This window comes from Carassius gibelio, chromosome B10 (genome assembly GCF_023724105.1).
Source record: "Carassius gibelio isolate Cgi1373 ecotype wild population from Czech Republic chromosome B10, carGib1.2-hapl.c, whole genome shotgun sequence".
NCBI lineage: Eukaryota > Metazoa > Chordata > Actinopteri > Cypriniformes > Cyprinidae > Carassius > Carassius gibelio.
The window spans coordinates 20,019,840-20,033,794 of NC_068405.1; the positions used below are offsets into that span (position 1 = coordinate 20,019,840).

The window sequence follows — 13,955 nt, forward strand, 5'->3', positions numbered from 1 at the left end:
AAGCCTGTGGTCAGAATATATAATGATAAAGAGGGTAATATGAAGGCGGTGGAATGATAAGATGTTGTGGCAGATGGTTGGACAGAACCACAGGAAGTGCTGCCCCTCAAAGAGGCTTTTGTTCAAGCTACTGGAAATACCTCAAGGTGACCTGGGTATCTTAATCTCACTCATCAAACGCATCCCACTGTAAATCTATTCATGCTGATCCTCACAATGCATCTTTCAACTTTACAGAATAACAAATGACTTCCTTGCTAAAATGTACCATGATAACATTAATTTTAAACTAAAACATAGTTATGTGGCGACATAGCATTGGCCACCACAACATCAATAAAACAGATAAAAAAAGAAAGCAGAAAAAATAGAGGAAAGGAGGGACAAGATTGACTTGGGCGTCAACTCTTTTGACTCTGGTTTTTATGCAAACACCCAAAACACCCCAGCAACCACAGAGCAACGACCCAACCCAACCACTTGAAACCACTTATAGCAACAACATAACAACACACTAAAAACCACCTACATTTAAGCAAATTCATAGCAACAACCTACAAAACACCCAGAATACCTCAACAACCACATAACAACACTATAAAATCTACCTACACCTTAACAAATGCATAGCGACAACCTATAAAACACCCAGAATATCTCAACAACCACATAACAACATACTAAATAACACTAACACTCAGCAAATGCATAGCAACACCATAGAAACAGCCAGAACACCTCAACAACCACAGAACAGCACATTAAAAACAAATGTATAACAACACCCTAGAAACCAAGCAGAACACCTCAACAACCACATAACAACACACTAAAAACACTCAAACTCTAGTAAATGCATAGTGGCGCCCTACAAACCACCCAAAACACATCAACAACCACACTAAAAAACACTTTCACGCATAGCAACACCCTAGAAACTAACCAGAACACCTCAACAACCACACTAAAAAACACTTTCATGCATAGCAACACCCTAGAAACTAACCAGAACACCTCAACAATCACATAGCAACACACTAAAAACATTCACACACTAGCAAATGCATAGCAACAACCTAGAAACAATTAAGACCATCTCAACAACCACACCTAAACTAGCAAATGCATAGCAACAACCTAGAAACCAGAACACCTCAACAATCACATAACACACTAAAAACACTCAAACTCTAGCAAATGCTTAGAGACACCCTAGAAACCACTAAAAACATCTCAACAACCACATAACAACACACTAAAAACACTCAAACTCTAGCAAATGCTTAGCAACACCCTAGAAACTAACCAGAACAGTCTAGATACCACATAGAAAATTCAATTCAGAATACCGTTGCATATGCAAAGCAATATCATGAAGTGTTTTCAGTTATGTACACATATAATAAGCAACCCAAATGAGAAACATTGGAATTCTTTGTAAGCAAATGCACAGATTTGCAGTATGTGTTTAGCATGTGAAATAAACCAAACACTGAGGACATTCAGATGGTGCTCATGAGTTGTAAGGACCTCATTGTGTTGTGTGTTTTCTCAGTGACGTGATCACACATGCACAATGATCTCACTCTCACATGTATGTTTAGTTAGTGGCTTTGTAATCGTGCGTGGCTCAGATCACTTCAGTGCCCCTTTCCTTCCTGTCTCAACTGAAGTTTAAGGATGGCAACAGTCCTCAAATGTGACCTGTTATCTGAAACTCGACAGCCACACCTACTACAACCACCCACCCACCCCTGTCCCAGTCCTGCAGGAACATACAGACATGGGAGAACTTCACAAGCAGGACTTTCCCGCCTGAAAGAGCTGAAGGGGATTTAATGTTTTCATGGGGGAGGGGACTGACGAGGAGGGACTTGCTATGATCTGGTTGTGAAATCGTAAGAGTCTGGATAAGGAGATAAAGCAGTGTGGTTGAAGACATGACTGATCATGATATGGACCACGAACCACAGGAGCCTCTAATATGAGGACCTGAGACATAAACGTTCCATGTATAACTGAAAAGGCTTAATGAACACATATCATAGGATAACTTTTTAAGGTCAAAAAATCACTTTTTATACAATATTAATGTAGAACTAACTATTTATGTACTGGTATTGTAGAGAGACCTTCACAAGAGGAATCTGTTGTGTAACATCAAGACTTTTATAAGCTCAAAAGAATCATGAAGCACACTGGCTACTATATCTTGAGTTTGCTCTAAGGAACCATTAAGAATCTTTGTTTTTTTTTTTTAAGTATGTGATCACACCAAGCTGTTTAACACAGTTTAGATAATACGCTATGACAGATTTCAGAGCACCATTTATTGAAAAGTGTCACCTAGGTTATGTCACCTGGCAAAACATAACATCTGCATGTGATATTCAGAATTAGGGAGATTATAATATTTACATTTGAAAAACATATAGCTACTTAATATATAACATATTGTTATAACATACTGTGTTAGGCTAACTGAGACTTGTTATATCACTTATATATCACTGCTCTTTTTGTTTTTTTGATTGCTTCCACTGTCCTCATCTGTAAGTCGCTTTGGATAAAAGCGTCTGCTAAATGAATAAATGTAAATAACATACTACTTAACATACTATACTATTACTTAATATATAATTAGTATGCTACTTAAAAAATGCATACATAATTCTTCCAAAAGATTTAATAAATGTGACCAAATTGAGGATTTAGCATTCTTTTTTGTTTGCTTGTTTTTTGAGCTATGGAAATATCCAAGGATTTTTACAATTCATTACATTTCCATCACTTTCCAAGTCTTGAAATCACCATTTTAAGAATTGTCTTCATGTCTACCTTTCTCTGTTTTTTTCTTATGAATATATGATTTTTTTCCTATTAATTTAGTCCTTATTGTTTGTCAAAATGCTGTGTTCTGGTTCTTTTATTTCCTTCCATGTGTGTAAGCACAATCTTGGCCTTATGTTCTGTGATATTTATAAATCCAAGTGTTGGATTTTTTTTTAACTTATTAACATTTACATATTTTTCACACTGAAAGCAAAAACAAAATACCTAAACAAATGATTTAAAAATGCACTGGAGAAATGCAACTAGATTTATTTTGCACCATTTTTGCGTTGTCGATTCAGCAACGGCTACATTTTGTTGGTGAGACACAAGTGAAATATTTTCTGTGCACAGTCGCCATTTTCTCCTGCAAAACCTTTGCACGCACACGGGGGCTTTAAAAGCCCAGCAGCTCCGAGGTCCGTTTCAAATCCTGCTCCTAAAATAACTCGCACACATCTGGAAGCCATAGCGGGGAAAAAAGAATTAGATTGCGCAATATTTATGATCTAATCGTACGGAAATTAAAAATGGGTATTTGACTAACATTTAAAATCAAAAACACAACCAACAAAATCTCCCGTTACCAACTCTTAATCATTGCAGAAAATAAATAATCCAACTGATTGGCATGCAAAAGTGTCCACACGGGTATCTTGCTATGATTTGAAAATGTGCAGTGAGTCTCCGCAGGCCAATCACCGGAGCAGAAGGCGGAGAGACGGATTTAATAATCCTACTACGGCGAAAACGTGTCTTATGAATATTAAATGTACAAAATTTGATTGGCTTACAGGCAGTCGTTGGCAAGGGGACGCTAGTCTGCTAGCCAATGAACGAATCCTACTATCGGCATGGCATGGCTCATGAATATTAATCAGAGTAGGTGACTGGGCGCTCAAGGAAGGTTACCAAGCTACGTCATCATTATCTAATTATTATTCATGAGATGCGGCTTCAACATAGTGGGAATCGAAAAATCGCTGTCAAGTCGGCCTGTGATGAATTGAATAGGGAAGAAGAAGAAGGAGGAGGAGGAGAATCCAATCCGGTTTGAGCAGGTTTTTGTGTCGGACGAGCGTTAACGTCTTCCTATACTGTGCTCAAGCCTGCTGTGTGAATCTTAACCAAGCTCAACACACAGTGTCGACTGTTTTCAGCGTTAAATCCGCGCAGCTTGCATTTTTAACTGCTTTCATTTTTGCGGCGTTGTACACACCCACAGCCATGCCTAAAAGGAGCAAAGTAAGTAGCGCATTGGTTTCCTAATTTATCGAGGCACCATCTTTAATAGAACATGCAGTATAAAAAAAGCAAAAAAACTAATGAAAAGAATAGTGCGCTTTGCATGCAATTATGTTTATTTTCATCCATTTGCAGTAGTATCCGTGCGTTTTTGTGTTTGCATACTCGTGTGTTTGAATAAACGCGTGTTTTGATTTTGAGAGCGCGCGACTGAGATTTTTTTCTTCTCCGAGTTAATTCAACCCCAGAATATTTTTAATATATTAGCGGATGTGGAATATAATTTGTGCGTATATATTTGTGAGTCGTGTTTTTGTTTACAAATATATGAAGTCTCTGTCGACGTGCATCAGACAAAGGGGGTGTAACGATATTAGTTTTTGTTTATGTGCAGCTTATACAGTTGTGGAACCTAAAGGCTGTCGCGCGCAGGACATTAAATCAAATTGTTGCATGGGACATTTAAATATTTATCTATCACGCGCCGTTTTTATTTTAGTGGGGTTGGCTATAATTGCACGTAAATGTCTTTGTAAAGGCTCGAGGTCTTTTAGTGTCATGGCTGCCCTTACAACCCCGATGATTTAAACTCGCTGTGGTTCTGAAAACACAGTGACAGACGGCGCAATATTTTATCCTGCAGCTCATCTTCGTGCATTAGGGATTTAATTCGTGCATTAGGGCTTTAGTGCATGATTGCGTCTCGATATATTTGATCGTGCAAGTGCCAGATTATGCAATGGCGGTATTCTTGCACATCATAGCGCCACTGTTAGGTGTTTCCTATTATTCTGGTATATTCTGTAGTGTTTTTTTCCTCTCGGCTGTGCACCTCGGGAAGTTGTGTTTTGAAACGAATGGCGGGAATATCATGAAGCGGGGTCGGTGGGCGAGAGCAGATCTCCATTAATCAGCGTTGAATGACTTGAGTTGGTGTGCATGAAGGGGGCGGTGCGCGCAAGAGTGCAATAAAAACGGACCGAGCAGCACAGTATTGGTGAACGGAGGCAGGACATAAACATTGATGAATTGCTGGCTGTGTGTTTGAGACTCGTTACTTTAAGAAATAATCAACACACGAAACTTAGAGCAACCATGTCCGAACCCCGAGCGGATGACTCATGATCCGATTCATTACTGCACAACCCGGGTTAGGCTCATTCCTAAACGAATGACTCAAGTGATCCGATTCTTTTTAATGAATCAATGAATCGTGGCGTCCTGTGTAGTCCGATTCTCGAAAACATGACTCTAGTGAACCGGATCTTTTTGAGTGAGACAATAATATACAGCTCGATTGATTATTCAGGTTCCCTAAGATATTGTTTAATTAGCTCCTTTCTAATAAATCACATTAATCAGATAAAGAGGTTACTAAATACGCAGTTGATGAAAACCACATGTTATTTACTTTGGTCATGTCCGACTGGAATGGAATCAAGAACTGTTTCTTCGTAGTTATCTTCTAGCTCGTTGCAAGAATTGTTTTTTAATTACTAACTGGTTATTCATGCCAACGTGGCTTTATTCACATTATGAAATGGATTTTAATAAGTAATGTTTTATTAAAACAAATCAGTAAAGGAGATTTTGTACCACGTGTTTTGTTTGTTTTGGTATTTTAACCAATTATTGACTGGCCTCTAAAACTATGAAAAGTCATTAAAATCTGTAAACATCTTTCTGCAGTTGTATTAAATATATTTATGAACCTGAACGCATGTTATTTAAAGAAATATTATTTTCTCCCTCAAAATATGTCTTTTCTAAAGTACTAAAATATTCGTTAAAGATGAATCAAAATCAAAATAAATGAAATTTGTACAGTTCCCTGATGTGCTCGTTTTAGCTAACAATTACTTGAGTTATAAAGATGCATCTGTTATAAATTACACTGATGAACTTGAGAATAATACTATTTTTGTTTTTTCTTCATAGGCGAACAATGATGCTGAAGTCACCGAGGTAAGCAGATCTCACTCCTTTTTGCACAGAAATAAAGTATAATCAACTTTATATATATATAAACTTTTTTTATCACTTTGCAGCCTAAAAGAAGGTCGGAGAGGTTGGTAAACGTGAGTATTCATCATCAACTCTTATATACAGTTCTCATTCATTCAACAGATATGGCAATTATTTATATTCTCTATTTATTAATTGATGTATTATAACTTCTTCATTTTTAGAAACCTGCACCCCCAAAGGCAGAGCCTAAGCCAAAGGTAATAAAACTGTTTAAATAAGAATTATAATAAAAGCCTAGATTAGATTCTAAATTATAATTTAGAAACAATCTAAAAAAATCTATTTGCTACATTGCAGAAGGCGGCTGCCAAACCTAAGAAAACAAAGGAACCCAAGGAGTCCAAGGAGGAGGAGAAGAAAGAGGAGGTGCCCGCAGAAAATGGAGAAACAAAAGCTGATGAAGAGGTAAAAAAAAGTAATATACTGGCAAAACTTACATATAACACCTTAAAATGATTTGTGGTCTTTCTATGTAATCTAACGCCATGATGATGTTTTTTCAGGGATCGGCAACGGAAGACGCTGACAAGAAGGGGGAAGACGGGGAATAACTTTGCTGAGGTCTCATCTTTTACCAGCACTCCCTGTACCTCTTTTCTTGTACAATTCAGGGGAATATTTTTATCTACTATTTTCTAAAGGCTGGTTTTTTAGTAGTTTTGTTTTATTTTTTATGGAAGAAAAGAAACATTTTGAAAGTGATCTCATCATATCCAGGATTTTTACATTGGGCAGAAAAAACTACGTCATTGTAAATGTCGACAGGCGTTTTTTTCCCCCTCTCTGCTCTCACTTTCTAAGTGCGAGGTAGAGGGGAAGGTTGTGGGCGTGTCGTTTACACAGACAGCTGGACATCTTGCCGAGCTTGTCCGAATGACTAACATTCCATTGGCTCTATGAGGGATTTTTTTTATTTTTATTTTTGTGTGTGTGTGTGTAACCTGTAATGTGTGTTTGGGGTGGGAGGGGTGGGCAAATAACTCATTGTTTATACAGCAAAAGATTACTTGTAGAACGTTTGTAAGTTGTGTTCCATATGTTAACTGCAGTTCTCCATAATAATTTCTGCTAAATAAACATATTCTCTAGTACTGGAGTTCATGTCAGGCCTGTGCTTTGTGTGTATTGATTTAGTCTCTCTGTGATAGTACCGCAATAAATTTGTAAAACTGCTGTGAAAAAGATTTTTGGGGCTTTAAGTCCAGTTTGTGTTATGGTACCAGTGGCAGATGTGGGGTGAATATCTCTGCAAAGCCAGTGATTCTTTAATATCCAAACAAATTTTTCAAATGGTAAATTCGAGACAAACGAGTCATTACGTGTAAAATCTCTTTAGTTGTAAAGCGTTCTGACCAGCAGTAGCATTATTTTTGTGGGACTTAGATATCAATTATAAATGTACAGTTTCTTTTGATCATTGTTTATAGATGTATCTCTGTGTGGTATGGTTCGATAAAACAAGCCAATAAAAAATCAGTTGTGATAACCTGTTCTCCCTTTGATTTTGACGTTACATTCATTACTGTAGGTTTAGTTATACTTGCATTGTTTTAAAAGACTGATATGTTAAACTTGGTGATTATGTACCATGGTATATTTCAAATAATACTATTGTATTAGCGTTATGACAGTCACTAAAACTAAAAGCTGTTACTTAAAAATCTAAACAAAATAGTTTTTATATTTATTAAACTACAATATAGTAGCTTTTATACTAAAATTATACTGGTGTTACCATGTACATGGTAAAATGCCTAGTAAGATAAATGGATAAGCAGTTGCTCACCAAGTGATCTTAACCCCGGCCCCCACCCAAACTTTCTCTGATTGATGATGATGATGACCTAGAAAACGTTTAGAAAACGTTCTTCTTTTGCCATAAAGGTTTTTGTTTACATTCTAACACACTTCAGCTTAAGGCAAAGGAGTGTCAGAGCTTTGTGTTCAGTGCTACATTCCTGCTATTTGTAATGTTGGTTTGTAAAGCTACTGTAATGCTGTTGGATAGATTCATTTAGGGACGTTTGTCAAAGAGATGAAAAACAAACTTACCTGATCCACAAGACTTACATAAAACATGAAGAAATGAGGGAACTTGTTTGTCCTTGACTGACTCGTTTTGCCCAAGGCATTTGTCCGATCAACTGAAGAGTATAAAATGTGAATGCTTGATTTGGTTGATCAGAAGTTTCACAAACAAACAAAATAAATATATAATATTTAATTCAGTATTGTTTGACCAGTATATGTGATGCATGTGATCTCTCCATATTTAGATTTTGAACCAACATCAATCTGAATAAACCAGTCATTAACTTAAATAACAGAGCTTAATATTCGTGTGAAACATTACACCGCACCGTCCGCGCAGTTTCGTTAGTGTATGAAAAAACAAACCCGAGTTAACCAGAGCATTGCTAAACATATCAAAATACATTTAAGAAATATATAAATATTAAGTTTCTGGATTATATGTCCTTAACTAAAGATTTCACGTTCTCGTGTTTGATTATAGAAAGTGCTGAAATGAAACTGTGGAGATCGCACGAGAGGTGAAATCCCAAACCGCAACTGATCTCTGCAAATTTACAAGCTGGGAAACTTTAGTTAGGCTGGTTTCTTAGGTTTGCAAAATACTTTGAAAGAGCCGGCCTTGTTGTTTCACAGTGCGTTTTCTCAGGCGCTTATGCTGTAAAAAATTGTTGTGTGTGTGTGATGGTCTTCAGTGATGCACGCGCTCACTGTCAGTGTCAACACTGTTGTCGGAGCAGCGTTCAGTGTTCAGCACTAACGATTAACAGAAAAATGCGGTGAGAATTTTATAATGTATTATCAAAGAACTTTTGTAAAAGTTAATAATATATACATGTGCTTTAACACATAAAAATAATTTAGGCAAACGTATCTCTGTCTATATAAGTGATTGTTTTTTTTAAATAAAGCGTTTATAAAGTTTTTATTTGGTATTTTTTTCTAGTTATTTATGATAAAGTTTTTTATAAAGTATTTTCAATTAATTTATATAATTGTTTATACTTTACATTATTGTTACAGTGTTGTGATATATTATTATAATAAATAATTTTGTATTGGCATGACAGATGTATGGAAAGGAAACCCACCATGGAGTAAAAAAAAAAAAGAGATTGTGGCTTTTATTTCACAATTATGAATTTTTTAATCTCACAGTTTTAAATTGATATTTTGCCATTCTGATTTTGCCTATTTTTTCTTTTTTCTTTTCTTTTAGATATAAACTCAGAATTGCAAAATATCAACTCAGAATTGTGAGATATAAGCCCATAAATCAGAAATCTGAGAAAAAAAGTGACAGTTAGCTTTAAATTTTTTCAATTTGTGGCAGAAAAAAAAATAATGGTTAGAATTACAAGAAATATAGTCAAAATTGTGAGATGTAAACCCAGAATTGTGAAAAATTCAGAACTCTGACTTTATTTTGCAGATCTGACATTTTTTAAATCAGAATTGTGAATTGAAATATAAGTTTAGAATTGTGAGAAAAAAAAAAAAAAAAATATATATATATATATATATATATATAGTTTGGAGTATCAGAGCTAACCGGTACTGCCGGTTTCCAGATGGTTCAGCATCAGGCTCTCAGGAAAACTGAGTTTCTGGTCCACAAGACTTGCAAACATCCTCCTGGTGCCTGTGGAAACATTTGATCAGCTGTCTGACAGAGTTGCAGACCTGGTAAACAACACTATGTTGGCATAACATAAACTGTGATTTTTGTTAGAGGTCTGTTATCTGTGTTTCATTGCAGGCAGATTTCATCAAAGTGGCTCATCCGGATGCTACGTTTCAGAAAGGACCTACGTTGAAATCGAAACTGTTGTGGAAAAGTGTGTATCTGTCATCTGGTTATTCTGGCAGTACCAAACAATATTTGTGTTTAATTTTTATTTGTTTATGTTTCAGAGCCTGAAGAATATACTGGAAATTTGAGCTCTTTTGGTCACACTGGATTCAGACACAAGGCAGGTGAACTTTGAAAAATCCTTTAGACATGATTTAAAAGTTAAACAAGGTAAGATGTATTTCTGAAACGACTGTGGACTCAAAACTGTGTTTGTATGAGTTTAAAAAAAGGGAATCGGTAGGAATTGTCAGTGATTTTGAAAGAAGTCTCACAAAGGCTGCATTTATTTGATCACAAATATAGTAATAATGTAAAATATTATTACAATTTAAAATAAATGTTTTCTGTTTTTAAATATTTTATCTTAAAATATGTAAAAAAAAATATATATATATTTTTTAATATTAAAAATATTTTGTTTATAATTTGTATCTGTAATGTTAGAGCTAAAATTCAGCAGTCTCCAGTGTCACATGATCCTTCAGAAATCATTTTAATATGCTGATTTGCTGCTCAAGAAACAGTTTCCTTTTTATCAGTGTTACATGTACATTATATATACATTAATATACAAAAAATTCTATACCAGAAATGGCCATCCATATTTAAAGGGGGGGTGAAATGCTCGTTTTCACTCAATATCCTGTTAATCTTAAGTACCTATAGAGTAGTACTTCATCCTTCATAACTCCAAAAAGTCTTTAGTTTTATTATATTCATAAGAGAAAGATAGTCTGTACCAATTTTTCCTGGAAAAACACGACCGATTGGAGGCGTGACGTGTGGGCGGAGCTAAAGAATCACGAGCGCCAGTAGGCTTTTGCGTTGAGAGCATGTGGAAGCTGTGACATTACCGTGAGGGAAAACCCATCATCCAAAACAAACCATGGCTAACAGTCAGATTCAATGTATATTTATGATCCAGAATCAGATCCCGAGGCTGAAACTGAACGAGAGCAGCAGCAGCAACGACTCGCTCCGAGCGGGGCTCGAACCCGGGTCTCCGAAAAAAACACACTCCTTTTGTGACATTTCGCGACGCACTCGCTCTGATCAGTGATTGTCTGTGCTCAGCCTCTCAGTGCTCTGCTATACGGGAGCGCGTGCTCTTCCGGCAGAAGTGCCTCAGGACCCATAAGGAAATTCCGCTCCATTTAACATCACACAGACCCATACTCGAAAAAAACTTTCCGAAACTTGTGACAAACCGGAAGGAGTATTTTTGGAACAGAAATACTCCTTCAAACATACAACTTAATTTTTGAAACTTTGTCCATGTTTAGCATGGGAATCCAACTCTTTAACAGTGTAAAAAACTCAGTATGCATTAAATAGCATTTCACCCCCCCCCCATATATATATAACTACATGTATAGTTTTAAATGTTTATTTCTATATTTTGGTAAATATAGCTTTATTAGTATCTATAAAAATACTATTTCCATATACAGTATGGCAAGATTGCCACCTCACCATCCACAGTGGGCAGCTTAGGGAAGATGGCGTTTACCAGCTGTCTGTTGTAGTGCTGATGCTGCAGAAGCCCATCTCTGCTTACCCCATCTATGGTTGAGAACCTCTTCCATGAGATGGGACATGCCATGCACTCCATGTTAGACAGGACACGCTATCAGCATGTCAGCATGAGTTATTTGGTGTTTACACATGAATTTACATGACAAATAACTGAATTTAATGTATGTATCAGTACAGCAACCAGGTGCTCCACAGACTTTGCTGAAGTACCTGCTAATCTGATGGAGTAATTTGCCTCAGATTATCGAGTTGTGAGCCAGTTTGCAAGGCATTAAAGTGACATGACATTCAGCCAAGTACTCAGAATTTGTGCTCTGCATTTAACCCATCCAAAGTGCACACACACAGCAGTGAACACACACCCAGAGCAGTGGGCAGCCATTTATGCTGCAGCAACCAGGGAGCAGTTTTGGGGTTCGGTGACTTGCTCAAGGGCACCTAAGTCATGGTATAGCCGGCCCACAACCCTAGGGATAGGAGTCAAACTCTCTAACCACTAGGCCACAACTTCCCCTTATCAGACTGGAGAGGTGAGTTTGTGCACGTACCTGCTTCAGACATTGTCTGTGTATCTGAAACACCATTAGAAGACCTGCTTGTTGATGTAACAGCTGTCTTTTGTTCTCTCTAGCCTCTTCCAGAGAGCCTAGTGTCCTGTTTCCGTTAGTCTAAGAGGGTTTGTAGTGTTCCTGACACTCTGCTACAGGTACTAAAACACATATTTGTGATGGAGAATTATAGTACCTATATAAATAGTCAGCTTTAATGATTCAGGAGTAATTGTGGGATTTTAACTATAGTTGAGTAGATACATCAGGGTTTTATGGCTCATATAGTATGATGTGGGACACTCAAAGATAAAAAAAAAAAAAAAACATCTACATTTTATTTAAAAGCCCACACTGAGCAGACACATGCATTTTGGTGCAGTTGCTTATATGTATATGGCCAAAAATAAATATGAAATTCTGCTTGTAATTTAAATAAATGAGATTTTATAATAGCATGCTCCTTGCTTAAATTACATATAAATATCATCATCATCACTAAATATTTTCCAATAACGTGTCTTAGTATATTTAGAAGCTTAGTTCAGGATCAAAGATAAGTCAATTTTTATTGTGGGGAACAAAACATACAATGCAATACAGTGATGTTTGAGAGTTGAACTAATTTCAAGTTTCAAGTCTATTATTAGATACTTATATTTTAACACAAGTATCTGAAGAAAAACAAATAGTTTGTGAATAGTCATTTATATACCCAAGTTGTAATTTAAACCCAAGTTGCTTTAGTCCAGTTAACTTTTATCTTAAAATATTACTAGTAATATAAAACTAATAAGATTCAGTAGTTTACAGGTTATGGCTCATGATTCTTTTTGCTGTGAATTCTATTTACTTCAGCAAAAATACTCACGAACCATTTTAACCTGTAAACTTCATTAAAATGCCTTTTACTCATTAAGTATAAACTGTAAATCAAATGAAAGAAGGCTTGTAGCAGACACAGGTTTTTGAGCAAAGTTTTGACCATGTTGATAATTTAGAGGCCTTAAAATGTACTTAAATATGATACAGTAGATTTTAAATATTAAGTCTACTAGTGATTGTTTTTTGTGCAACCCTTCTCTTTACAGATTTTCTATTGAGCTCTGGACCAGGTTTAGTATGGAATATTACAATACAGATCAACCACAACATCTTCAAAAAAAAATACAAAAATTGACGGGTTACCCACGTTAATAACAGTGAGTGATAACATCACAAATGCATTACAGATTCTGCACATTTGTCTAATTTAATTTTTTACCCATAATGTTAAAAATGAAAGGTTTATCTTATAAATTATCTGATGACATATGCTTGGCAGCGGAGATTTAGTCACCTGCTATATATATTTTTTGTATTTACATTTAGTAAATGTACAATTTTCCATTTTATAATAACTGTTCACTTTCAAAACGCAAAATATCTGTAGTTGTACTGTATGTCTGGTCCATTTAAAAAGGAGACGGTGTCATTTGCAGTGCATTATTGCAGAGACATGCTCGCTCACGGAGGCAGTAAAGAGGCTATGCTGATGGTCCAATGTAAAACCAACACTTAAGATCTTATTAACTGTCAATCTTAAGAGTAAATATTGACAGATTCTTATTTTTGATCCTCAGGAATGCTAAAAAAAAAAAAACTCCACTGTAGACTTTGTTGATGCAATAGTTAAATCTTGATGCAAATCCCCAGCTTAGTAAAATGAAAGATCCTTATTTGTTGTGTCTCATGCACTTGGTATAACCTCACTCTTTTTATCAATATAACATTGTTAAAAAAGAACATTATTTTGTGTAATGCAACATGTGTATGTGGTTTAAGGTTTAAAAAAAACACAATAAGGCAAATATGTATAGCATTATACAATTTAAGCTTGG

At 35.9% G+C, this 13,955-nt stretch overlaps 2 protein-coding genes across 3 annotated transcripts; both read left to right on the forward strand.

Moving 5' to 3' along the window:
* The first annotated feature begins 3,837 nt into the window (after nt 1–3,837).
* On the forward strand, nt 3,838–7,591 carry si:ch73-1a9.3 (non-histone chromosomal protein HMG-like). Its single transcript, XM_052568077.1, has 6 exons — nt 3,838–4,077; nt 6,016–6,042; nt 6,126–6,155; nt 6,267–6,302; nt 6,403–6,510; nt 6,609–7,591. Exons 1-6 carry the CDS (start codon nt 4,060–4,062, stop codon nt 6,654–6,656), a joined length of 267 nt encoding a protein of 88 aa, XP_052424037.1. The 5' UTR covers nt 3,838–4,059; the 3' UTR covers nt 6,657–7,591.
* Nucleotides 7,592–8,603: 1,012 nt separating this feature from the next.
* Nucleotides 8,604–13,923, forward strand: mipepb (mitochondrial intermediate peptidase b). Of its 2 annotated transcripts, none has more exons than XR_008155492.1 (4): nt 8,604–8,915; nt 9,708–9,974; nt 10,051–12,233; nt 13,167–13,923. XR_008155492.1 is itself a non-coding variant. In XM_052566508.1 (4 exons), exons 1-4 carry the CDS (start codon nt 8,821–8,823, stop codon nt 10,122–10,124), a joined length of 363 nt encoding a protein of 120 aa, XP_052422468.1. In that variant the 5' UTR covers nt 8,604–8,820; the 3' UTR covers nt 10,125–11,818. The 2 variants fall into 2 exon arrangements, 1 of the variants encoding a protein (XP_052422468.1); XM_052566508.1 differs by lacking the exon at nt 13,167–13,923 and having other exon boundaries at nt 9,708–9,822; nt 9,896–9,974; nt 10,051–11,818.
* Nucleotides 13,924–13,955: the final 32 nt, after the last annotated feature.

Excerpts from the sequence above, each read along its gene's own strand:
- si:ch73-1a9.3 (XM_052568077.1), top strand. Across the intron at positions 6,043-6,125 it reads ATGATGCTGAAGTCACCGAG|CCTAAAAGAAGGTCGGAGAG; the intron begins GTAAGCAGATCT and ends ATCACTTTGCAG. Across the intron at positions 6,156-6,266 it reads GGTCGGAGAGGTTGGTAAAC|AAACCTGCACCCCCAAAGGC; the intron begins GTGAGTATTCAT and ends CTTCATTTTTAG.
- mipepb (XM_052566508.1), top strand. The coding sequence starts at position 8,821 with ATGGTCTTCAGTGATGCACGCGCTCACTGTCAGTGTCAACACTGTTGT. Across the intron at positions 8,916-9,707 it reads ACGATTAACAGAAAAATGCG|ATGGTTCAGCATCAGGCTCT; the intron begins GTGAGAATTTTA and ends GCCGGTTTCCAG. Across the intron at positions 9,823-9,895 it reads CTGACAGAGTTGCAGACCTG|GCAGATTTCATCAAAGTGGC; the intron begins GTAAACAACACT and ends GTTTCATTGCAG.